Source organism: Balaenoptera ricei, chromosome 4 (assembly GCF_028023285.1).
Source record: "Balaenoptera ricei isolate mBalRic1 chromosome 4, mBalRic1.hap2, whole genome shotgun sequence".
Lineage (NCBI taxonomy): Eukaryota > Metazoa > Chordata > Mammalia > Artiodactyla > Balaenopteridae > Balaenoptera > Balaenoptera ricei.
Genome location: NC_082642.1, coordinates 3703792 through 3730583, shown reverse-complemented (window position 1 = coordinate 3730583; position 26792 = coordinate 3703792). Strand labels below are relative to the sequence as shown.

The 26792-nt window shown below is 36.4% G+C and overlaps 2 protein-coding genes across 2 annotated transcripts in view; one reads left to right on the top strand and one right to left on the bottom strand.

The window, feature by feature from the left end:
- Positions 1–26792, top strand: part of MME (membrane metalloendopeptidase) — a 273465-nt gene that overhangs the window by 37372 nt on the left and 209301 nt on the right. The window lies entirely within an intron of this gene.
- Positions 2937–3350, bottom strand: LOC132365160 (small ribosomal subunit protein uS12m-like). Its single transcript, XM_059921849.1, has one exon. The coding sequence runs from the start codon at positions 3348–3350 to the stop codon at positions 2937–2939; it is 414 nt and encodes a 137-aa protein (XP_059777832.1).

Below are 26792 nucleotides of genomic sequence, written 5' to 3'. Positions count from 1 at the left end.
AAATTATTTCTGTCTCATTGAGCTGCCTGTTTATTCTGAAAGACTTTATTTCAAAGGAGGAATCCCAAACCAATATTCCCTTGTACTGAAGATAACTCTCCATAGGTCTCTTGTGATTCTGCACATCCTCTGAGCAAAGATTGTCTTGGTTCTGGACTATCATTTCAAGGATGTTTGTACAGCAGTCTTGGAAGATAGGGATAGTGTTTCCCAGCAGAGTAAAAAACAGACGTGCTTATTAACCATTATAGAAGCTTTCCCTAAGCTCAAGTTTTCTCAAATGCAGCCCACTGTGTATGCCGATGTCACCTTTTCATGTTATCTTGTGGGAATTGGGGCTCAAAGAACTGGCACAAAATAATTTTGATTCTTTGGCTACTGATATTGCTACGAATAATAAAATCTTTTGTCTTAGACCCAAGAGTCTTGAGTCTTCTACTAGCATCCATGAAACTGTGACAGACTAATTTTTTAATTTGCAGGTAGCGTAATATCTCTGTACTCTTCATTGTTCTTGACACATTAGTCCTCTTGCACCTGCCTTAACACAGGTTTTCTGGCAAAGCATTATAGCTACTCCAGCCCTATCTTCCCCCTCAAAAACAAACATGAATATGGTCTCAGGTGCATTTACTCTGGTCACATCTCAGGAAGCTAAAAGTAGTTAAGGATCTTTCCAAAAGAGTGGCACAGAAAACATTTGGGACATTTATTGAAAATTGAATAAAAGTGAAAATGATTGGAAATATTAGGTTAAATCGAATTTATAAACTGAGGTGTAAGAGAAAAAGGATTTGAGTTATGTGATGTCAAGTTTGGGGGTTGGGTAAGAAATATTAAACAATGTGATTTAGTTAACTCAAAAAAATCAAAAATGTATGAATGAGGGCAGTAATGTTGTTGAGTTCATGGGCATTACAGCTAAGAAACTAAGATGAAGCCCAGAAAGCACTAAATGGTCAATTTATTATAAGTACATTCTTATTTATTCAATTTGAGATATATACATTTAGTATCTGACAAGCCTTGGCATGAGTGCACATAAAATTAATGTGGAACGTCCATGGCTAGAAAGAAATACTATTTCTAAACCTGGAAGTTGAGAATAAAAGTGTCAATAATTCAGATCTCTATCTTTCTCTCTGTGAAACTAACTTGGTAGGAATCCTAACTAAGGGAGTCTAACATAACCCATGTTGTATAAGAATAACTACTAATCTGTCTTCATCTGCATGTAAAAAATGTTCGGGCCAAATGAGTGCCACAATCCCTGCTGGAAAATGAGTCTAGTCACTTGATCACCTTGACCATTATGAAAATCATGAAAACCAAAACGATACCAGTTTTTGAATAGCAATATATTTTTCGTAAAGCTTGATGTTTGTATTTGGAATGCAAATCTTTTGCTGTGGTTAGAGTTGGCGAAATTGGCCTTTCTGGTATGACTTCTGACCCTGTTAATAAATTACTTTCACATTCCCAAAAATAATACCTACCTAGTTCAGTGAATTATCAAGTCCCTTGTTAATCAAATCTTTTAAAAGCACCTACAAAACTGATTCGGGCAGGAGGTACAGAAAGAGGATGGTGTAGAGGGCATAAACAGTATAAATTACTCAGTTTTCTTAAAGAGCTTTCACCAAACAGGCAAGATAAGATCAGGAAAAACGCAAAAAATGCTGTATATAATTAATGATGAAAATTCTGATAGTCCAAGAGCTGTAAAAGCAGATGGTGATGAAGAGAAATGTAAATAACTTGGAAGGAAAGGCCTCTTAGAGAAGGCAAGGCTTTAAACTTTTGAGAGAACTTGAAGGATGAAGGAGACAAAAATGGAGGTAAAGTTACAGAGAAAGGAAGAAGAATAAATATAGGACTAGGAAGGAGAATAGCATGCCTGGGTTTGAGGATTACTTTTAAGGAGTAGAGGGAAAATCAGTCAATTTATAGGATGAGCCTTAAATTTTAAGCACAGGAAATTAGATTTGGTGTGGTAAGAACTAAGAAGACACTATAGACTACAGAGCAGAGTTTTAAGTTTTTTAAAAACCTGTCAACTTAGAATTCTTCACCCAGGAAAAATACCTTTTGAAACACAGGTAAAATTAAGACTTTTCTGACATACAAAAGCTGGAAGAATTCATCGCTAGTAAACTTTTTGCTCTGAGAAATATTAAAGTCTTTTAAGCAGAAGGAAAATGACACCAGATGAAAGTATGGATCCATGCAAAGGAATGAGAAGCAACAGAAATAGTAATTACATAAGTGGAAAGACTTTCTATATTATTATTTAAATGTGTTTAAAAGATAACAGACTGTTTAAAGAAAAACTGATAGCAGTATATGGTCTGTAACATATGTAGAAGTGAAATATATGATAACAGTGTCACAAAGGCCAGGAAGGGAGATATGGAAGTATACCACTGTGAAGTTCTTTTTTTTTTTTTTTTTGTTATGCACATAAAGCATCTAGTTTAATCTTCACCAAATCCAATAAAGGGGATACTGCGAGCGGAGCTATTTTTTTCTGCAGGAGGAAACTGAGGTCAGAAGGGATGTCAGTGGCCAAGACCACACAGAGGGCGAATACCACGCAAGGGGGTTCTGGTCACAACCTGGGTGGGGTGGGGGCGGGGCGGTGCCTGTGTGTATATTGCAACCCCTTCCCAGTAGATGGCAGTACAGCAGAAGAGGTCCCTGGTGTCAGCATGGAAATCAAGGGTGTTGGGAGAGGGACGCCTTTTTTCTGATTCACACCCAGGGCCACTATGGGTTAAGAGTGGTCCTGATGGAAGAGGTGGCCAGGCTTTGAACCAGGACCAGCTACTTCTAGAGCTGGACTAGCTTCCCAAACACACTGCAGGAGCCCCGTGGGGAAGGTTGTTGTTCTGCCATGAACACCCACCCGCCATATCCGGGGGGAGGTGGGGAGGGGGTCACTTCTGCACGTGGCCACAGTCGTACTTGCTGCGCACATGGGTGAACTTGGCGCCGGGCAGGTCCTGCCTACAGCCGCCCTGAACGAGCACGACGTGGTGCTCCTGTAGGCTGTGGACCTCTCCGGGAATGAAGCAGACGGCCTCCCGACCGGTGCTGAGCCGCACGCGGTTGCATTTGCAGTTGGCCGAGTTGGGCTTCTTAGGCTTGCAGATGAACGTGCGCAGGACCACGCCCTTCAGCTGCTGCCGGCCAGCCGAGGGGCCCACTTTTGCAGGCGGATGCTTCGGAGGCCCCCGGCGGTGCATCTGGTTCAGGGTGGCCATGGGACACGTGACCCAAGGTAGGGAGGCCAGGACTAGGCCATAATTTAGGGGTGTGCTGAGGCCACGGAGAAGGCTGAACCAGGACATCCCACCGCTTGCAACGTCCCAACCCTAGCTGCGTCCACAGACACATGGAATCCGGCCTCTCTCTGTTGTGAAGTTCTTATATTATACATGCAGTGGTATATCATTTAGGCAAATTGTGATGAGTTAAACATGTATACTTTGAACCTAAAGCAACCCTACACACACACACACACACACACACACACACACACACACGCTCACACGCAACAAAGAATCATAACTAAGCCAGTGAAAGAGATAAAATGAAATAATAAAAAATACTTAATCCAAAAGAAGTCAGAAAAAGCAATAAAGGGGAACAAAGAACGTATGGAAAAATAGAAAACAAATAATAAGATGGTAGATTTGCACTCAACTATACCTATTATCACATTAATTATTAATGATCAAAGTACTCCAATTTAAAAATTGGATTTTAAAAAAGAGCAAGACCCAAATATATGCTGCTTAGAAGAAACCTACTTTAAATATAAAAACACAAATAGGCCAAAGCTAAAGGGTGGGAAAAGGTATACTATGCAAGCATTAATCACAAATATTAGTGTAGATTTTAGAGCAAAGGATATTATCAAGTATAAAGAGGTCCATTTAATAAATGATAAAGGACTCAATTCATTCAAAGGACATAGAATTCTAAATGGTTTCAGGCCTAATAACAGAGCTGCAAATTACATGAAGAAAAACTGATAAGTCTGTGAAGAAAAATAGACAAACCCACAATTATAGATGGAGTTTTCAACACACCACTCAATAATTTATAGAACAAGTAGACAGAAAATCAATAACAATATATTGATTTGAATAGCAAATCAATAACACTTGAATAACACTATCATCCAAATTGATCTAATTAAAAATTATAGACTATTCCACCCAGAAACAACAAAATACACATTTTTTCAACTGCACATTAAGGATTCACCAAAAGTAAATCATATTCAGGGCAAAAAACAAGTTTTATTAAACTTGGAAGGATTCATGTTATACAAAATATGTTGTGTATGTTGTGTAGCCATGACGGAGTTAAATTAGAATCAATAATCGAAAGATATCTGAAAAAATACTTCAAAATAGCCCAGAAGTCAAAGAAGAAATGTTTTAAAAAACAGAAAATACTTTAAACTGAATGAAAATGTGGGATACAGCTAAAGCAATACTTAGGGGGAAATTATAGCAGCAATGGCCATATTTGAAAAGAAAAAAGGGAACAAATTAATAACTTCAATTTCTACATTAAGAAAAGTAAATTAAACTCAAATTAAGGACTCCCCTGGTGGCACAGTGGTTAAGAATCCGCCTGCCAATGCAGGGGACACTGGTTTGATCCCTGGTCCAGGAAGATCCCACATGCCACGGAGCAACTAAACCCATGCGCCACAACCACTGAGCCTGCGCTCTGGAGCCGGCGAGCCATAACTACTAAGCCTGCATGCTACAACTACTGAAGCCCATGCACCTAGAGCCTGTGCTCCACAACAAGAGAAGCCACCGCAGTGAGAAGCCCGCACACTGCAACGAAGAGTAGCCCCTGCTTGCCGTGACTAGAGAAAGCCCTTGCACAGCAACAAAGACCCAACACAGCCAAAAAAAAAAAAAAAAAACCCACACACATACACACACACACCACCAAAAAAAACCCAAAAAACAAACAAAAAAACAAAACAAACAAAAAACTCAAATTAAGCAGAAGAAAGGAAATGATCAAAGCCAAAATCAGTAAAATCCAGAAAGAATAATAGAGAAAATTAATGAAATCAAAACCTCGTTCTTTATGAAGATCAATAAAACTGATAAATCTCTAGCAAATCTGATCAGTCTGACTGGTCAGAAAAAACAAAGACATAAATTACCAATACCAGAAATGAGAAAGGCAACATCACTACATATCCTACACATACTTAAAGGATATTAAAGGATACAAAAAGGATAATAAAGGAATGTTATGAACAACGTTATGCCAATAAACTTAACTTAGATGAAAAGGAAAAAAATAATTGAAAGTCTACCAACCCTCACTCAAGGAGTTGATAACTGGAATAGCCCAATATCTATTAAAATATTGAGTTTATAGTTAGAAACCTTCCTATAAAAGGAATTCTCCCAAACATTGAAGGAAGAAATGTCACCAGCCCTAAACAAAGTCTTTGAGAAAATTGAAAAGAAAAAAATACTTCCCAACTTATTCTATGATTTCAGCACTACCCTAAAAACAAAATCTGAAAAGACACTTCAGGAAAGCTACATACTAATATCCCTCATGAACATAATGCAAAATTTCTATGCAATCTGAAGTCCTAACCTATGTCTTTGGTGATTATAAAGTGATTGCTCCCAATGTTCTCACTTTTATAGTTACAACTGGTTTATATAACAATTAGCTTCATTTCTGCTTTTATAATTTGTATAGGGACACATTTCCCAGGTTTCAAGCCATTTTTGTTAACTTTTTAATGAAGTTTAATGAACATATAGAGAAGTGACTCTTTATAGAGCCCAGCTCAATGAGCTTTCATACACTAGACATACCTGTTTAACCAGATCCAGATTAAAAACAACAGATTTAACTCAAGCAATTGTATAGGCTTGGTAAACTCAAAATCTCCAAGATAGGGATTCAGTCTAGAGACCAAGAGAAGAGTTGCAGCTTGAGTCCAAAGGCAGTCTGCTGACAGAATCTCCTCTTGCTTGGTAGGGGTGAGGTGGGGTAGTTTCAGTCCCTGAAACTTTAAATGACACATAAGACCAGTTGATTTAATAGATATATACAGTGCGTTCCATCTAAAAATAGCAGAATACACTTTATTTTCAAGTGCACATGGAACATTCTCCAGGATAGATAACATGGTAGGCCACAAAGCAAGTCTCAACAAATTTAAGAAGATAAAAAATTGTATCAAGCACTTTAAGATCACAACAGTATGAAACTAGAAATCAATTACAGGAAGAAAAATGGATAAAACACAAATATAAGGAGACTAAAGAACACGCTACAAAAAAACCAGTAGATCAATGAAGAAATCAAAGGAGAAATCAGAAAATACCTTGATACACATGAAAGTAAAAGCACAACTTTCCAAAATGTATGGGACACAGCAAAAGCAGTTCTAAGAGATAAGTTTATAGAGATACAGGCCTAACAAAGAAAGAGAAACATGCTCAAATAAACAACTGAATCTACCATCTAAAGGAACTAGAAGAAGAGGAACAAACCAAGCCCAAAGTCAGCAAAATAATAAAGATCAGAGTGGAAACAAAATAGCAACCCCCCCAAAAAAAACCCCAAAACAAAAGAAAACAAAACAAAACAAAAGATCAATGAAACCAAGAGCTGGTTTCTTGAAAAGATGAATAAAATTGGTAAGGTTTTATCCAAACTCATCAAGAAAAAAAGAGGGTCCAAATCAGTAAAATCAGAATTGAAAAAGGAGAAATAACAACAGATATCACAGAAATACAAACAATAATAAGAGAATACTCTGAACATTTATATGCCAACAAATTGGGCAACCTAGAAGAAACGGATAAATTCCTAGGAAAAAAAGTGATCTTCCAAGACTGAATCAGGAAGAACTATATAATCTGAACAGACTGATGACTAGTATTGAAATTGAATCAGTAATCAAAAAACTCCCAACAAACAAAGTTCCAGAACTGGATGGCTTCACAGGGGAATTCTACCAAACACATGAAGAAAGTTAATACCTAACCTTCTCAAACCATTCCAAAAAATTGAAGAGGAGGAAACACTTCCAAATTCATTCTATGAGGCCACCATTACACTGATACCAAAACCAAAGACACTATCAAAACAAAAAACAAAAAAAAATTACAGGTGAATATACCTGATGAACATAGATGCAAAAATCCTCAACAAAGTATTAGTAAACTGAATTCAGTAATACACTAAAAGGATCATACACTCTAATCAAGTGGGATTTATCCCATGGATGCAAGGATAGTTCAGTATCTACAAATCAATCAATGTGATACACCACATTAACAAAACAAAGGATAAAAATCACATGATCATCTCAATAGATGCAGAAAACATCTGACAAAATTCAACATCCAGTCATGTTAAAAACTCTCAATAAGTTTAACATAGAGAGAACCTATCTCTACATAATAAAGGCCATTTATGACAAACCCACGGTTAACATCATACTTAATGATGAAAAGCTGAAAACTTTTCCTCTAAGATCAGGAACAAGACAAAGATGCCCACTCTCACCATTTCTATTTAACATAGTATTGGAAGTCCTAGCCAAATCAGTCAGAGAAGAAAGAGAAATAAAAGTCATCAAAATTGTAAGAAAAAAAGTAAAACCGTCACTATTTGCAGATGTCCTGATACTATATATAGAAAACTCTTAAGGTCTCCACAAAGAAACAATTAGAACTAATAAGTGAATTAGTAAAGTTACAGGATACAAGATTAATATACAGAATTCTGCTGCTCTTCTGTACACTAATAATGAACTATCAGAAAGAAAAAGCAAGAAAACAATCCCATTCACAATCTCATCAAAATGAATAAAATAGCTAGGAATAAACTTAACCAAGGACATGAAAGACCTATACTCTGTGAACTATAAAACATTGATGAGGGAAATTGAAAATGATACAAACGAATGGAAAGATAGCCCATGTTCATGATGGGAAGAATTAATATTGTTAAAATGTCCATACTACCAAAAGCAATCTACAGACTTAATGCAATCCTTGTCAAAATACTCATGACATTTTCCACAGAATTAGAACAACTAATTCTAAAATTTGTATGGAACTACCAAAGACCCTAAATAGCCAAAGCAATCTTGAGAAAAAAGAACAAAGCTGGAGGTATCATGCTCCCTGGCTTCAGACTATACTACAAAGCTACAGTAATCAAAGCAGTAAGGTACTGCACAAAAATAGACACTTATCAGTGGAACAGGATAAAGAGCACCAGAAATAAACCCATTCACATATGCTCAACTAATCTATGACAAAGGTGGCAAGAATATACAATGGGGAAAAGATAATATCTTCAAAAAGTGGTGTTGGGAAAACTGAAGAGCTAAATATAAAAGAATGAAATTAGAATATTTTCTCATACCATATACAAAAATAAACTCAAAATGAATTAAAGACCTAAATGTAAGACTGGAAACCATAAATCTCCTAGAAGAGAACAGGCAGTATGCTCTTTAACATAGGTCTTAGCCATATATCTTTGAGTCTGCCTTTTCAGGCAAAGGAAGCAAAAGCAAAAATAAGCAAATGGGACCTAATCAAACTTAAAATCTTTTGCACAGCAAAGGAAACCATCAGGAAAACAAAAAGACAACCTACTGAGCAGGAGAAGATATTTGCAAAGGATATATCTGATCAGGGGCTAACATTGAAAATACATAAGGAACACATGCAACTCAGCATCCAAAAGACAAATAACCCAATTAAAAAATAGGCAGAAGACCTGAATAGGCATTTCTCCAAAGAAGATCCAGATGGCCAATAGGAACATGAATAAATGTTCAACATCACTAATCATCAGGGAAAAGAAAGTCAAAGCCACAATAAGATATCACCTCACAGCTGGCAGAATGGCTATTGTCAAAAAGACAACAAAAGATAAGTGTTGGTGGGGATGTGGAGAAAGGGAACCCTTGTGCACAATTGGTGGGAATGTAAATTGGTGCAGCCACTGTGGAAAACAGTATGGAGGTTCCTCAAAAAATTAAAAACAGAACTGTCATGCAATCCAGCAATTCCACTCCTGAGTATATATCCAAAGAAAATGAAACCACTTAGTTGAAAAGATATATGCACACCAGTGTTCATAGCCGCATTATTTGCAGTAGCCAAGATATGGAAGCAACCTAAGTGTCCATCAACAGATGAATGGATAAAGAAGATGTGGTATATATATGATTGGACCTGGAGAGTATTACGCTCAGTGAAATAAGTCAAACAGAGAAGACAAATACTATATGTTTTCACTTATATGTGGAATCTAAAAAATAAACGAATATAAGAAAACAGAAACCGACTCACAGATACAGAGAACATACTAGGGTGGTTACCAGTGGAGAGTGGGGTGGATGTAGGGAGAAGACAGGTGAAGGGAATTAAGAGGTACAAATTACTATAAATATGTAAAATAAATAAGGTACAAGGATGTAATGTACAGCACAGGGAATATAGCCAATTATTTTGTACTAACTTTAAATGGAGTATAATCTATACAAATATTGAATCACTATGTTGTGCTCCTGAAACTAATATAATATTGTAATTCAACTATGTTTCAATTAAAAATAAAACATAAAAACAAAAAACACCTTCACAGAAATATCTGGAAGAGTGTTTGACCAAATATCTGGCACCTTGACCCTGCCAAGCCGACAAGTAAAATTCACCATCACAGGGTGGAACTCATCCTTCTGGTAGGAAGGCTCCCACACTCTGCCACATTGACCAAGTGAGGGCTCCTGGGCCAATCCAAGTTATAAAAACTAATAAAGCATAATGTCTTAATTTTTTTTTTTTTAATATATTTATTTATTTTATTTATGGCTGTGTTGGGTCTTTGTTTCTGTGCGAGGGCTTTCTCTAGTTGCGGCAAGCGCGGGCCTCTCATTATCGCGGCCTCTCTTGTTGCAGAGCACAGGCTCCAGACGCGCAGGCTCAGTAATTGTGGCTCACGGGCCTAGTTGCTCCGCGGCATGTGGGATCTTCCCAGACCAGGGCTTGAACCCGTGTCCCCTGCATTGGCAGGCAGATTCTCAACCACTGCGCCACCAGGGAAGCCCAATGTCTTAATTTTATAGATTTAAATACGTTTCATAATATGTATATAAATATACATTTCAAAAAATTTTAGTTCTTTGAAGTTCCAATTTTTAGGAAAAAAAATTTTTATTTGAGGTATAATTGATATATAACATTGTATTAGCTTCAGTCGTACAACATAATGGTTTGATATATGTGTATACTGTGAAATGATTACCACAATAAGTTTATTTTTACATCCATCACCACACGTAGATACAAATATTTTTTTCTAGTGATGAAAATGTTTAACATTTACTCTCAGTCACTTTCAAACATACAGTACATTATTGTTAACTATAGTCATCATGCTATACATTACATCCCCTGGACTTATTTATAACTGGAAGTTTGTACCTTTTGATCACCAAATGTTTTTAAATACAAATTAAAGTTGTAATTTTACCTTCCGGCCAGAATGGATTGTCTTTTAATATATTATGGTGGTGGTTTTTTTCCTAAATAATGCAAGGGTTTTTAAAAAGCAGTACTGGTATAAGTGAAAAAGGTGTGTCTTAGTTTAAACAATTTGGTAAAAGAAAATCTTTGGTATTGATTTATGTCATCATTTCCAATACTGGTTTTCTATTCATTTATGTTATTCATCTTTACTTGACCATTACCTACACTTTACTTTCAAGTTTCTTAGAACCCAACCATTTAGTCAAACAATGATTTGGAAAACAATTTAACTCATGGGAAACTAAATTCTCTATAAAATATAACTGTATCCTTTTATGACATGTAAATTCCCTGTTGTTTAAGTATTTTTTGCATTGTATTTCTTAAATAAAGGTCTTCAGAGAAGTCTAAGATTCATTCATATTTGGCCAGTGGATATCTTTATGCTCTGTATTTTGAGTAAGGAAGAATCTATTTAAATTCTCTAACAAGAGGAAATGCATCTACTTCAGACAATTGAGTTTTAACAGACTCAGTTTCATTTTTATTAGGATTTCACTCTGAGAAATAGCTGATGACATTATTTGCTTTGTCCTCCTTGGAGATTCAGTTTCACCTTTGTATATACAATAGTGGGGAAACGCTGTAGCCTGGACAGTTTTGGTTTACATTTGGCCTCCTAGAATTTCATTGTAATAGTTTTGTTTGGCATCCAAATTCTATGTAAGTCCCAGTTTATATTCCCCTTCAACTGAATAATTACTAGTCATCACATTTCCATAGTCCCTGTCAACATTTTTTCCTTTCACTGGTACAGGAAAGTGGTACTGGAAATTTTTGTTCTGATTGTGTTTGTTTGCCAAGGGCATTTATTACCCAGACTTGATAAAGGGTCTGATTGGGCCACATTTTCTTCAGCTGGTTCTACTCATACTCAAGACCTTGACTGGCTCAGTGGGTTGGTTTGTTTAAATTCAGAGTTGTCTTTTTCCCCCATTACATGCTTTCATGATCTGGAAAGTTTTAGGGAATTATTTTTTTAATCAACTGCGGGATCTTTTGTAAACTAGAAATGTAGCCAAAATAACTTTACTTGTTGAAAAGCAGCATAGCATAAGTTAACAGCTCAAACTTTGGACACTTGAGCCACACGTATAGGTTTGAGTGCTGGCCCCGAGACTTACTAACCTCTCCGTGCCCTGATGCCTAGTCTTACAAATGGGGAAACACCTTACACACAGTAAGTGCTGAGTGTTTGTTATGGAGTGCTAGATATACTCTGTCTTTGGAGTAAGTAGTTCAATAAATTAAATCGCTTAGATATTTAGTAAACTCTGTAGTAGGCTAGTTGAATTAATCAATGAAATGCTAGTCTCCATACAGATGCTCCTTTAAATTCAATTAATATAATTTAGATGCATTAAACAACCTTAGTGCTTCTCCTAGGAATACATATTAATCATGAACCCACATGTTTCTAAATTATTCCAGTAAAATGATAGCTCTCTCTTAAAAGTATTTAAATCCATATTACCATATTTCATCTATTTAAAGACACTTTTTTTCACGTTTTAACCTCTCTTAGGATACATTTTACAATCTGAGATTGTAAATCACAATCACAGTCAGTCAGACCTTGCCCAAACATTCTATAGCTCAGTCCTTTCCTAGCTTTCAAATTCCCATCATTGAGTTAAATGCCTGGTTAATACTATATGTGTTGAGTTTAATTGCCATAATAAACATCTATTAAAAGATTACTGTGTACCTCAGCATTAAAACAAAGAAGTTATTGTGTCTGCAGGAAGGCATGGAAACAGAGCACTTGGGTATATATTTGATACTGAAGAAGCAGATATTCATCTTTGAAGGGATAGTCACAGTTCCATGTTTTCATGCATCAAGTTCTTTATAGGATCTAAGAAAGACTAAAAAAAGTATAAAAATGTTATAATATAGTTTGTTCCTGAAATACATGCAACTGTCCATAGACACCTTCTAGTAAGGTCGGTAGTTTGTGGGGGAAAACCTGCAAATTATATTGGAGAAATCTTTAAAAAAATCTTTGTGTTGGGCAATACTGTATTGGGCAATACTATGTGGAAAACCACAATATTCCACAGTATTGTGTGGAAAACACAGACATCAACAACACTAGCTAAAAGGTGGTTCAGAAATATTGGACTCAGAACATGAAGAAGTTTAAGAAATACCTTCATTAATTTAGTGTATTAATATTTTCCTTTTTATACTTAAGAAAAGAAATCTGTGATTTTTAAAAATTGTTACAAGTCAAAAAGAGCTCTTTCAGTAAATATTAAAAATCTAAGTGATATATAGACAAGGCATATATCTTAATTGGCAGCATTGCTTTCTTCTTTTCTGATATATAAAATAATAGCACAAATTAAATTGATGGGATCTTATATTCGATGAAATATAATAAGCATCAGTAACAGTTTCAAACAGTACTTCTCAAACTATCTGTGGTAAAGGGCCTAGTTGTTTTAATTTCTAATCCATCATAAATAGATATTTTGTAAAGTATAAGAAAAATGAGATTAAAAGAACAAAAATATAAGCGCATTCTTTACATTGTTAGATACAACAAATGTAAAATTACTTTTTCAAATTGCTCTAAACATTTCCCAGTGCTGACTCTCACATTCTGAACTTATCTTACCCCAGACCAGTAACATTTTGCAGACAAGCCCAGTTCGAGGACCACACTTTGAGCATTACTGATCTTTGTCGCTATGGAAGCGACTTAATCATTGAACTGTCAAATATTCTCAGTGATGCCAGGTGGAGTTCAGAAAAAAATGAAACTCAGGTTTTCTTTCTTAAACACATCATCTTATATCTGATTGAACTTGACAGTTTATAAAACACTTGTACCAAGGAAACCTTCCAGTCAAGTTAGCTGCATAATTTCAGGCTTTGATGCATATTCTCTACTACAAATACATACAGACTGGTAACAGAGACCAAAAAACCATAGCCCACCTCAAAAACAAGATCAGCATTTTTACTGGACAGAAATGCAAAACAAAGAGCAGGGACAAAGCCAGAAGGAGACAATTGTAGTCAGGAGTTTAGCCAAGGCCGAGTAAACAGACCAATGCTAGAAGGCAACAGAAATATTGTACTCAAACCAATGCAAGACGGCAACAGTAATACTTGCTCCTCAAGCAAGAGGCTGGAACGAGGCTCCCGAGCTGGTGAAAGGACATGGACAAAAACAGCTTCTAATTCAAACTCTGCAAGAACCTGTGAGCTGAAGCGGCAAGGATGTAAAGACACCATGTTTCAGCCAGGCGCTGGACCAAGCCTCCTGCTGGTTCATCAGTGGATCTGCAATGTCTTCAGCTATCAAAGTGCTTTCATGTGCCTCCACTAAAGTGACCCTCTCAACTGCATGTGTGTTATGCAGGGAAACTGGATGTATATTATTATTCCTGTTTTACAAATGAGAAAACTGAGGCTCAGAGAGGTTACCTAGGATCATACATCATTAAAGCAAATATCAGAATCAGAACTAAGAATCTTAGCCGTGTGATATGCCCAACCTACTGTGTATCTGAAAAACACCAGTTGAGATAGATAGGATAGTTGTTGAAGTTAATAGAATTGCTAGCAGAAAACTTGTTCTTTGCTTCCAAATTCAAGTATTTTAAAATTAAAACTGAATAGGTATTATAATTTGTGGCTCTTGAAATAATTTCCCATCTCCAACCAAAGGATGTCAGTATTTTCAATAAAGTTTCAACAGTAGGGGAAGTGGATAAACTTTCGCCTTTTACAATTTAGTTGATTGGTTTCCATCTAGTATTACCAAACACTAAAGGGGAAGAGGATCTACAAGAAAGAAAAGAGAGGATTTTCATATTTTATTAGGTGGGGAGAAAACCAGCAACAATATAATCTAAAGCCTGAACAGGACTTTTCAAAGTGTTGAGAAGATGATTGAAAAAGATATGCTTGCATATATCCTGGAATTTTCAAAATAGTTCCAATTTCATATAACTTTAGTTCTTCTAATTAACAGTGCTCAGCAGATTATAAATAAATGTGACTTAATTCCAATGCACCATATAAATCAAGTCACAAAGTAGGAAAAAGCCTTTTGTCAGATCTTTTAACCAGATTTTTTTTTTTTAATTCAGAAGTTCTAGGCTACATTTGAGGGAGAATCTCTGAAACCAAAGTACCAACCAGATGACTCTGGAGTCAGCCTTGAGCAGATACAGAAATTAGTACAGGAAACACAGTCAAAATATCAAACATGAGAATCCTTTAAACTAGAGACACCCTTACTTTGCCCAAGTTCCTAACAAAACTCCCTCTGAACTATCTCCCTGCTGGCAAACAATAAAAGTTCCAGTCCTCTGTTCTTCCCTTCTCTAACCTCACCAATTACCTTGTTCATCTAAGTAACACAGTACAGGAAAGGATACGCCCTTCTAAAAACCTTGAAATTATGTGGAGTTTCTTAGAACTTATAGAAAATAGGGTTATGCTTTTTAGATAAAAAGTAAATATATATTTATGTTTTTTAATGTATTCTTATTCAATGCTTCTTTATTGTTCTGACGAGACATTAAAAGCCATATTATACTATCAAACTTAAATGTGTTTATATGTACACACCTCTTGCATACATGCGGCCTTCCACATGACTTGACATATAATTTCTTGTTTGCACTTTGAGGTTAAGAGAAGTTATATGATTATTTCAGTGCATACAATGGAAGGGTTGGAAATGAACACATCTTGATTCCTTATACTGTGGATAAGATACTAGAAATGCTTATTCCAACTTCTTTAAAAGCAATCTGGAGCATTGCCCTTAACCCCGAAATCCATTAGGGAAATATTAGCTCATATTAGCTCACTTAAAAATTGTTCATGCTTCAGGACAGTCTGTTTCCCTCAAGGTTATAAGATAGGATAAATAATGAAGAGACTATTGAAATGTCTTAGTTTACATCTTAGCAATTAAGAGTATTCAAAAACAAACCATAAAATGCTTATGATTTACATGTTTAGCCAAGCACTCATAAACTGAGGGGCATTTTTTCTTTTTAATTTCTAAAATGGGAATTTCTTACCTCATATAAAGAAGTAGGAAAATGTTTATATTTTTCCCTTTGTTCCTCTTACTGTGTGGCTTTTCACAGAATCTTGGTGAGTGGAGAATCTTGGCTCCAAATGGAGCCACAATTCCATTTGGCAATTGTCCTTACAGATCAGATTCTGGGGGGAAAAAAAAAAGATTAGGCCAGTTATGACACAGGCTTATACCCAAACAGTGGCTAAAATTAATGTGTTTCTAACTATTTAAGTATCCAAATAATGCTTAAAATCCTTTTCTACATAAAAGAGAAAGTTGCCAGAACTTAGTGTTAGTCCTTTACTGATTGAAAATGATGTCTCCATTTTATAGAGATTATTCACCTCCAAATAAGCTATTAATTGCAATATGCAGATACTTATTTATAGTTTGGTAGTTGGCTTACGCTTCTGGTTTCAGGACTCCTACTGCTTTGAAAAACATTTAGCAGTGTCTGGCAGCTGACATTTATAGATATATCATTATCATAGATTTGAAACAGAAGCTCAAGAAATCTTTTGTCAGATCTTTTAACCTGATTTTTTTTTTTTTTATTCAGAAGCTCTAGACTATATCTGGGCGAAAGTCCCTGAATCGTATCAGGAGTTAATGAATTAAGGTATTTGTTTAGTAAGCACGTATTAAATACTTTGTATTCAGACACTGTTTTAGGTGCTGGTGATAAGACTGATAAGACATGATGCATACCCCCAAGGAGCATATACAGTCTAAAAGGAAGAGAGGGCTACCAAAACAACACATGTAGTAAAGCTTTGTAGGTGCTATGCTAGAAGTATATATATGGGTTCATAAAGGAGGGGCTGACAATTGGGTGGGGCCACAAGGAGTCAGAATGCTGGTCAATGGAGAAGGTGAGGCTTGAATTAAACCTAGAGAAAATTATGGTTTTCATCAGGAAGTATAGGTTGTGTGGGCCCATGAAGGAGAGTCACATGAGTCAGGGCACAGTGGTAGGAAACAGCAGTATGGAACGTTTGGAGAACCTGGGGTATTTTGCTGTGCTGTGAGCATCAGATACAAGAAGAATTGTGTTTAGTGAGCTGTCAAGCTGAGGAGGAGAGCGTGAACCAGAGTAGAGGACTTTGTATCCCAGGTCAGAAGTTTAAACTAAACCCTATGAACTCATAGCAATAGAGAGTGGAATGGTGGTTGCCAGGGGCTGGGGGGCGGGAGAAATGGGGAGATGTTAATCAAAGGATACAAAGTTCTAGTTATAAGATAGATAAGTTCCAGGAATCTAATGCACAGCATGGTGACTGTACTGTATTGTGTAGTTGAAAATTGCTGAGAGTAGATCTTAAATGTTATCGCCAGAAAAGAAAGGTAATCAGGTGAGGTGATAAATGTGTTAACTAACCTTATTGTGGTAGTCATTTTGTAATACATATGTGTATCAAATCATCACACTGTACACATTAAACTTACACAATGTTAATGTTAATTATAACTCAATAAAGTTTAGGAAAAAACCCTATTAATAAAGGGCAACCTTTGATAAAGTCTAAAATGGTAGGAACACCATCAGATTTGAATATTACAAATTGGAGAGGGTTAGATAAGGAACAGGGACTCTATAGCAAGAGTTAGTGAAAGGTGGTGAAAATCTGAATTAAGGCAGTGCTGATTAGAGTAGAGGAGGAGACAGAGAGAATATATTTTCAGGAAGCAGAATCCAAAGAACTTGACCACAGATTGAATGAATTGTTGGAGAGATATATGGATCAATGCTTTGCTGATCCATTCCCTAGGCCCTATTATTATCAATGAAATTAATTTGTAAGACACCTGGATTTGAAAATGAATGCCTATGAGGAAGGGTAATATTTCTAATATTTAACAACCTCAGATTTAATAGCCCAGGCGCTCACGCTGGTTTTCAACATGGAACCAGGGCCAGGAGTGCCCTTGCTGAGCCAGGAATTAACCCCTTAGTAGCTGGATCATTGAGAGGTCTAGCAGAGTCCAGGGGAAGAATTGGGGTGGCAGGGGTTGTGGTGGTGGAGGGATTAATTATTTACTGAATGAGCAAGAGGTCTTTAGCATTTTAACAACTGGTATGGCTGAATATTGTTAGCTCTGGCTGTGGTGAAGAATAAAAATAGTAAGCCCCAAGAGAGATTTACCCCATTTCTAAACAAAGCAATAATGACACAAATTCATAGGAATCCTCATCTGTGTATCACCAAGCACCTTCTTCCAGTTCAAGGTATGGTAAAAAGGGAAAAATACTTGAGCGCTGGGAGAAGTAAGCTGGCTTTCTGGCTCTGCCCTTTAATATTGTATGACCTCAGGCAAATATTTAACATTTCTGAACTTTATTATTTTCCTTTATAGAATGGAACTAATAGCATTCGCCCTACTACCTCCCAGGGCTGAAGTGTGGATCAAGTAACATAATATATACAAAAGAGCTTTGTCAGTTGTGAAGCTCTCTGTTAAAGTTGGTTATTGTTACGATATTAATGCCGTAACCTGAGTTTCCCTAGGCGTCCTCAGGCTGTGGAAGGCTTAATGACATAGGAATGACATTAATTTAAGCTGCAATAGATAGCCTTTGTTCCTGCCTACTGACTTAGGGTCTCAGCCCCTGGAAGCATTCTCCTGAGGACTTACCCGAGCTCTTAAACCAGCTTGACCTTCACCCTCAGCAGCACAACCTTTTCTGGCCACCATCTTAAAGAATGGTTGTTGCTTCTCCTGATTCAAATGAATACCTTCCCATGACACTGCAGTCATGTCACTGCTTCTATAGTGTCCCCTCAACCACTGCACTGTCCCACCAGGCACTACGGTTGGGCACCACTTCCTGCTGGGAACTCCCACTGGGGCCCACACAAAGGTAGAAGAGCTATGCTGAACAGGGAGATCAGCTTGGTGCTTTGTGACCCCCTAGAGGGGTGGGATAGGGAGAGTGGGAGGGAGGGAGACGCAAGAGGGAAGAGATATGGGAACACATGTATATGTATAACTGATTCACTTTGTTATAAAGCAGAAACTAACACACCATTGTAAAGCAATTATACTCCAATAAAGATGTTAAAAAAAAAAAAAAAAAAGAGCTATGCTGAGTCTAAGGTAGTGATTCTCAACCCCAGCTGTACACTAATCTCTCCTAGGAAGATTTTAAAATATCCATGCCTAGTCCCTCCCCCACCAGACTAATGGAAACCAAATCCCTGAAGTTAGAACCCAGGTATCAGTATTTTTAAAAACACACAAGTGATTCTGATTTGAGTGAGTGTTGAAGGTCACCCTGTGGGTGGGTGGAGCACCTGTTTCTCTCCTGCCATGTTTCACCTGTTAGGCTACAAAAACTGCGTCTCATGTGCCCCCCTGCCTTAGAGAGGCTCTCCAGAGCTGTAGCAGAAACTGCTACATTACATTTCTCTTTATTTTTTAAATCGGTAGTGATTGCATTTACTCCTTTAGGTGTGAGAAAGCGGTGTTTTATTTTTACCTCATACTATATCCTTATATTATTTGTGTGTTTTATAATGTGGTACATAAGTACATAAAGAAATGTATATTTGTATGCTCAAAATATTTTGCTTACAGGACTGTGGGAACAAAATTTTGTAGAAGACTGTTGTCTTTCTGGCATTTATGACATTTCTATAGTTTCTTAATGTAAAATTGACTTAATTTTTCTAATCAGAAAAAATATCTACAACTCATTTATTGAATGGTCTCATATATGGGCTGTTAAAATTCATGAAATAATTGAAGTTCCTAAATACTAAAAGTACTAGTGAAAGCCACAAGCTTAAAAGGGATTTTTTTTTTTTTTTTGAGAAAGAGGGTCAAACTGGTCTCCTGATTCCAAAACCAAGGGTGTTTTTAAAATATTTAAATATTACATATTTAAATGCTACATATTCGTACACATATATACCAAATAAAGAAAAATTTGCCTGTGAAATAAAAATAATAACTTCAAAATTACAGACAGAGACTTTCTCAGATGTTTTCCAATCTGGTAGTAAAATACCAATATGTATTTTAGTTAAATGGAGGCCTCAACCACAAGACTTTTTTTCTTTCAGGATAATTTTGTAAACAGTATACTCCTTAATTAAGCAACAGCAAAATGCCCATCTAAGTGACTCATCTATACTACATTGCTGAGGGATTTAAAAAAGGCTCCAATTACTCATACAAGTTCCCCACAAATAGTTTTATACACAGATACACACACATCCCTTTTTCATTCTGTGCTGTGAATTATTTACCCCACTATACAACTGTACTAAATAAGTTATTAAAACAAAGTAGTTATAGAAAGTCTAAGTGGTCATGTTATAAAAGCTTTGAATTTTATTGGAAGATGGAAAAAACATTTCCTGTCATTCTCAAATCAAAATTCTCTTGGGCCCTAGCACCAGGCCTTTCAAAAGCAGCAGTCAGGATTGAGATGGGAAAACTTTGCCCACATAAGAACCTCAGCTTCACTTTGTTTAGAAAGTGATGACTGAAGTTTAATTCATTGGATCACATGGCCCAGAAGTGCTGTACCAGCTTGGATCTACTTTGAGTTTCCTTAATAAGTTGGTGTGTTTTAGTTCAAAGATGTGAAGACCTGTTTGTTGGTAACTGTTTGGAAACATTTAACAAACTATATTAAAGTTACCGTCAGGAACTTCATTTATAAGAACTCCAGCTATTTTCCTCTAGTCTATTTTTCTAGAGAGTATGTTTCTTCCATTAAATTCTATGTCACCAAGAAAATAATTTCTGTTAAAAATGTTCATTAATTTTCTTTTATCTAAATATTTACTTAAAGAAAGTTAGATGTCTAAACTCTTCTAGCAGCTCCTTATGTTAGAATGTCGAGTTCCTTTTTAGATTTAACTAAATGGATCAGGAATGTAAACTTGATTTTGGTTACTAAAAAGTATTCATGTTAGATCTTTCCAATCTCATAATTTCATTCTAAGGTAAATTTTTTCTTCTCATCCTATTTTCTCTGGCCATGATGGAAATTGGAATTTTTGTTAAACTCCTCCTGTTTATGTATTATTTATAGGAGGTATTTATTTCACATTGTAACCACCATAGCCAACAAAGTCACTCCAAATCTCCTTCATTTGTGCACTACCATTTGATGAGAAATTATTACAAAAGAAAAGCATCACCGATTGTGCTTTTATTAGGCAGGGAATTCAGATTAAAATAGTCTATTACCTAATGAAGAAGACCAAAGTAAATTTTTTTAAGTTATTTACAACAAATTCTGTTTAATCTCTCTCTATTTTTAAGTAGATGGGACTTTTCTAAGGGTTAGTCCCTTGAAAAGCAGTATTTGGTAAGTCTATGAATAAATAGGACAGTGATTTTTCTCTTTTTTTTAATTGAAGTATAGTTCATGTACAATATTATTTAAGTTACAGGTGTATAATATTAGTGACTCACAATTTTTAAAGGTTATACTCCACTTATAGTTATTAGAAAATATTGGCTATATTCCCTGCATTGTACTATATCTTTGTAGCTTATTTCATACCTAATAGTTTGTACCTCTTACTCTCCTACCCCTGTGTTGCACCTCCTCCCTTCCCTCTCCCCACTGGTAACCACTAGTTTGTTCTCTATGTCTGTGAGTCTGTTTCTTTTTTGTTATACTCACTAGTATGTTGTATTTTGCGGGTTCCACATATAAGTGATATCATACAGCATTTGTCTTTCTCTGACTTATTTCATTTAGCATAACAGTAACACCCTCCAAGTCCATCCATGTTGTTGCAAAGTGATTTTTTTTTTTAAGGTCAGTCTAGGAACTGTTGATTTTCATCACTGAATCTATTTCCCAAATTTCTTGACACTTAAACGATAATAGTAAGGGAGGAAAGCAGGGGGTAGCTATGGACTCAAACAGGTATTGCAAAGACATAATGAAGTTCAATATTAAATAACCTGCAAAACTTATGACTATGGCAAAAGTTCCAATAATGGGCTAAGATAAAAGAAAGATAAAAAAAGAAAAAGCATCTTGCAACAGGTAAGTCTAAGGAATAGGGGAAAAGCAAAGCTTCACAAATAGCATCCTGGTATTCATTGGGCTAGTTTTGTGCAGAGAAAAGTACTTTAAGCTGTAATTTCATGTTTTCACTGATGCTTTCTTCACATCAAGAACATATGTACACATGATATAACACTGTATAACCTTGAAATTCATGGAAGTAGTATACATGTAAAAGAGAAGTTCTAAGGTAATTATTTATGAAGAAGAAAATTACCAAAATACACATTAAGCAATTGTAGAAGGTATATTGAACACCATTCAGTAAATGAATAAGCAAGCTAAATTATATCCAACAGAGCAGTTCTCAAATTGTGGTATTGGTTATCTGAATTAGTAAAAGTAAGATATTACCATTAATGAGAATTTGACAAATATGAAATAAAGAAGAAAATATTTTATCCATTGTTTCACCAGATGAATAAATAACAAGATTGAAAAAGGACACAAAATCAGGGTTGATTTGGGCAACAAAGAAAAGCTGAAGAAAAATCTATAGCAATTTACAGGTATTTGAAGGATAATGGCAACAAATTATTTTTAACAATTGCCATAAAAAAATTGGATGTATTATGTTGGATTTAGCTTCAAGCAGGAGAGAAAACAGAAATAATCTTTGCTGAGCATCTACTATGTTCTGCTATCTCAATTCAATCTCACAACAGCTTTGCAAGCTAAGGACTGTTATCTCTATTTAACGGATAAAGAAAACAGGGCTTAGATCAGGGGTCCCCAACCCGGGCTGCGGACTGGTACTAGTGACTGGTACTAGTCCGTGGCCTGTTAGGAACCCGGCCACACGGCAGGAGGTGAGCAGCGGGTGAGCATCTGCCGCTCTTGGTCCCTCACGTTACCGCCTGAACCATCCCCCACCCCCGTCGAAAAATTGTCTTCCACGAAACAGGTTCCTGGTGCCAAAATGGTTGGGGACCGCTGGCTTAGATGAGCTAACAACTCATCTAAGGATTTACATGGCTAGGAAGCAAGCAAGGCATTTAAATCCAAGTCTGTCTGGCTCAAATGTCACTTCTGGAGTTACTGACGGTGTGTGAGAAAGCCCCATGGATCCTCCAGCATGCCAAAGGGCAAGAGAGAGAGGTCTAAGGAATATGGGTTTTATACCACTGTTTCCTCTTTAAGCAAAACAGTTCCACTTGTTACTTATTTTGTACTGGAGATCTGTGTGAGATTTCAGTAAAAACAAACAAGCAAACACTCTCCTGAAAAAGCTTAAGAAGTCTACCACACAATGTTGCTTTCCAGCTTAGCTTTTAAAAGTTCTGGACCGAAAAAAAAAAAACAAACAAACCTGTGAGAGATGAAAATGTCCAATTTAACTCTTTCTCTGGAGACGTTAAAGTGAAAAATGGACAATTGTATTTTGAGTATAGAGTACAGTCCCTTTTCTTCCTTGATGTACAAGAATGAAAGAGATAGTTCCTCAGATACTTTCTAGGATAAGGATGACAAATTTGGAGCACCCAAGCCCTTGTCCCTCATGGCTATTCAGTCACCACTGTCAAACCAGAGTCTTAGAACACTTTTCAACAGAACAGTCCCAGCAGTTCAACCAGTCAGTCAGGTATGTGAACTATTTAATTTTATTTATATATCATCCTTTTCCATTAATTGTTTTTTTTTTTTTAACTTTTCCCTAGAATCAACATTTTTTTTTTTTTAAGGCTTCAACCTGAATTTTCAAAATATTGATAAAAACATCTCAGTAGTGCCACGGTGATCAGCAAAGAAAACCATCAAACTGCAGACTTTACTATTTTGTCTTTCTTCACTTGCTGCCTGTGACTTATAATCCCACCCTTCCCCTTCTGCTTCCATTCTTTCATTGATCTCTACTGGACCACTTAGCACAAGGTAAATGGAAAGAGTAGAAGAAAGAAGCTTTCTTTAGCCTTCCTGTCAACTTGCAGATGTATAACCCTTCTGGAATTACAAATCTTATAGGTTATTGCACTTTCATAAATGTAGTTTGAACAATGTTAGTGTAAGTGCCAATTCCAAGAGCAATTTTTTTAATATCAGAGCATGATTTATTCTGGAAGTAGAAAATGTTAGGGAGAGCATGTGTTGTGTCCCCATCCCCATTTCACTTCCACCTTCTCCATGAAGAGGACATGTCAGACATCAAGATCAAACTAACAGTGACAGAGAGAAATGTAAAGACTGAGGGAGAGAGGGAGAGTATTTATTAAGTCTGGAGATCAGAAAAGGTGACAAATACTATTCTGTCCTTTTGCAAGAAGATATAAGACAGGTTGGAGTGTTAGAAACTTTGTTAGGTGAAAAGAAAGAATTTTAAAAACTAGAATATTTGGGGTAAGGTAGGAGCAGATTTTTTTTTTTCCTTTTTACCTTTTAGGAGTAAAGTTTTGGTTGATGGAAATTTTAAGACATTTTCAAGCTTCCAGGAGATGTATAGGACTGTGGAGTTGGTAGAAAGGAAGGAAGGAAGGTTGTGTGTGCTTTCAAAATGTCTGTGGGAGGCTGAGATGGAAAATCTTGATATGGCAAAAGTGGCAATGGGGGCTCCAAGCTTGTCTTCTCACTTGTACAGCACAGTTTGTCATTAGGAGAAAAGGTAGAGATTTCAGAAGAATTACTCTCCAGAAATAGAGAGATATATCAGGCAGGAAAAGCCACATTATGCTGCAATAAGAACCACAAAATCTTATTGGTTTAAAATAACAAAGTTTTGCTTCTTATTCAATCTGCATGTCCACCTACTCTGTTCAGAGTATTCACTCAGGGAGCACCCACCATCTCACACTTGCTGGTGGCGCCCCTACCATCTCAAAGGTGCCAGAGAGAAAAGAGAATTCTGAAAGTTCTCACACTGACTGTTAAATGATTTTCCTCTAAGCAACACACATTATTTCTGCTCCAACGTATCAGCCAAAACCAATCACATAGCCCCACTCAGCCACAATGAGGAAGAGAAATACAATTCCATATGCCCCAAACAGGAGATAACAGGAAATACTAGTGAACAGCACTAATAACTACTTCAAGAGGACATCCTCATGTCTCTTGAAAACCTGAGCAAGTCAAAAGGAGTCCCACTACAGGTTAGAGGAAGAAAACTCCTAACATTGCTTCCATTGTACTTGCATACGAGAGCATAAAAAAGAAGTTACATACAATATAGATAACCTCTAAACTGCGTGATTCCCCACTTCTGGCCCATACTAATAAAAATTTGTAATACTAAAAGTACCTAAGCCACTGTGGAAAACAGTATGGAGGTTGCTTAAAAAACTAAAAATGAAGTTATCATATGATCCAGCAATCCCACTCCTGGGCATATATCCAGCAAATATGAAAACTCTAATTCAAAATGATACATGCACCCCAGTGTTCATAGCAGCACTATTTATAATAGCTAAGACATGGAAGCAACCTAAATGTCCATCAACAGATAAATGGATAAAGAAGATATATATATATAGATAGATAGATATAGATATAGATATATAGATATATACACACACACACAGTGGAATATAACTCAGCCATAAAAGAATGAAATAATGCCATTTGCAGCAACATGGATGGACCTAGAGATTATCATACTAAGTGAAGTCAGAGAAAGACAAATATTATATGATATCATTTATATGTGGAATCTAAAAAATGATACAAATGAACTTATTTACAAAACAGAAACAGACTTATAGACATAAAAAACAACCTTAGGTTACCATAGGGGAAAGAGGGGGAGGGATAAATTAGGAGTTTGGGGTTAACAGATACATACTACTATATATAAAACAGACAGATAGCCTCATCCACCAGAGGGCAGACAGCAGAAGCAAGAAGAACTACAATCCTGCAGCCTGTGGAACAGAAACCACATTCACAGAAAGATAGACAAGATGAAAAGGCAGAGGGCTATGTACCAGATGAAGCAACAAGATAAAACCCCAGAAAAACAACTAAATGAAGTGGAGATAGGCAACCTTCCAGAAGAGGAATTCAGAATAATGATAGTGAAGATGATCCAGGACCTCAGAAAAAGAATGGAGGCAAAGATCGAAAAGATGCAAGAAATGTTTAACAAAGACCTAGAAGAATTAAAGAACAAACACCTAGAAGAATTAAAGAACAAACAAACAGAGATGAACAATACAATAACTGAAATGAAAAATACACAAGAAGGAATCAATAGCAGAATAACTGAGGCAGAAGAACGGATAAGTGACCTGGAAGACAGAATGGTGGAACTCACTGCTGCGGAACAGAATAAAGAAAAAATAATGAAAAGAAATGAAGACAGCCTAAGAGACCTCTGAGACAACATTAAATGCAACAACATTCTCATTATAGGGGTCCCAGAAGAAGAGAGAGAGAAAGGACCCAAGAAAATATTTGAAGACATTATAGTTGAAAACTTCCCTAACATGGGAAAGGAAATAGCCACCCAAGCCCAGGAAGCACAGAGAGTCCCAGGCAGGATAAACCCAAGGAGAAACATGCTGAGACACATAGTAATCAAATTGACAAAAATTAAAGACAAAGAAAAATTATTGAAAGCAGCAAGGGAAAAATGACAAATAACATACAAGGGAACTCCCATAAGGTTAACAGCTGATTTCTCAGCAGAAACTCTACAAGCCAGAAGGGAGTGGCATGATATATTTAAAGTGATGAAAGGGAAGAACTACAACCAAGATGACTCTCCCCAGCAAGGATCTCATTCAGATTCGATGGAGAAATCAAAAGCTTTACAGACAAGCAAAAGCTAAGAGAATTCAGCATCAACAAACCAGCTCTACAACAAATGCTAAAGGAACTTCTCTAAGTGGGAAACACAAGAGAAGAAAAGGACCTACAAAAACAAACCCAAAACAATTAAGAAAATGGTCATAGGAACATACATAATGATAATTACCTTAAACGTGAATGGATTAAATGCTCCAACCAAAAGACACAGGCTCACTGAATGGATACAAAAACAAGACCCATACATATGCTGTCTACAAGAGACCCACTTCAGACCTAGGGACACATACAGACTGAAAGTGAGGGGATGGAAAAAGATATTCCATGCAAATGGAAATCA

What these genes read in the sequence shown, in the direction of transcription:
- LOC132365160 (XM_059921849.1), bottom strand. Translation starts at nt 3,350, where the DNA reads ATGTCCTGGTTCAGCCTTCTCCGTGGCCTCAGCACACCCCTAAATTAT.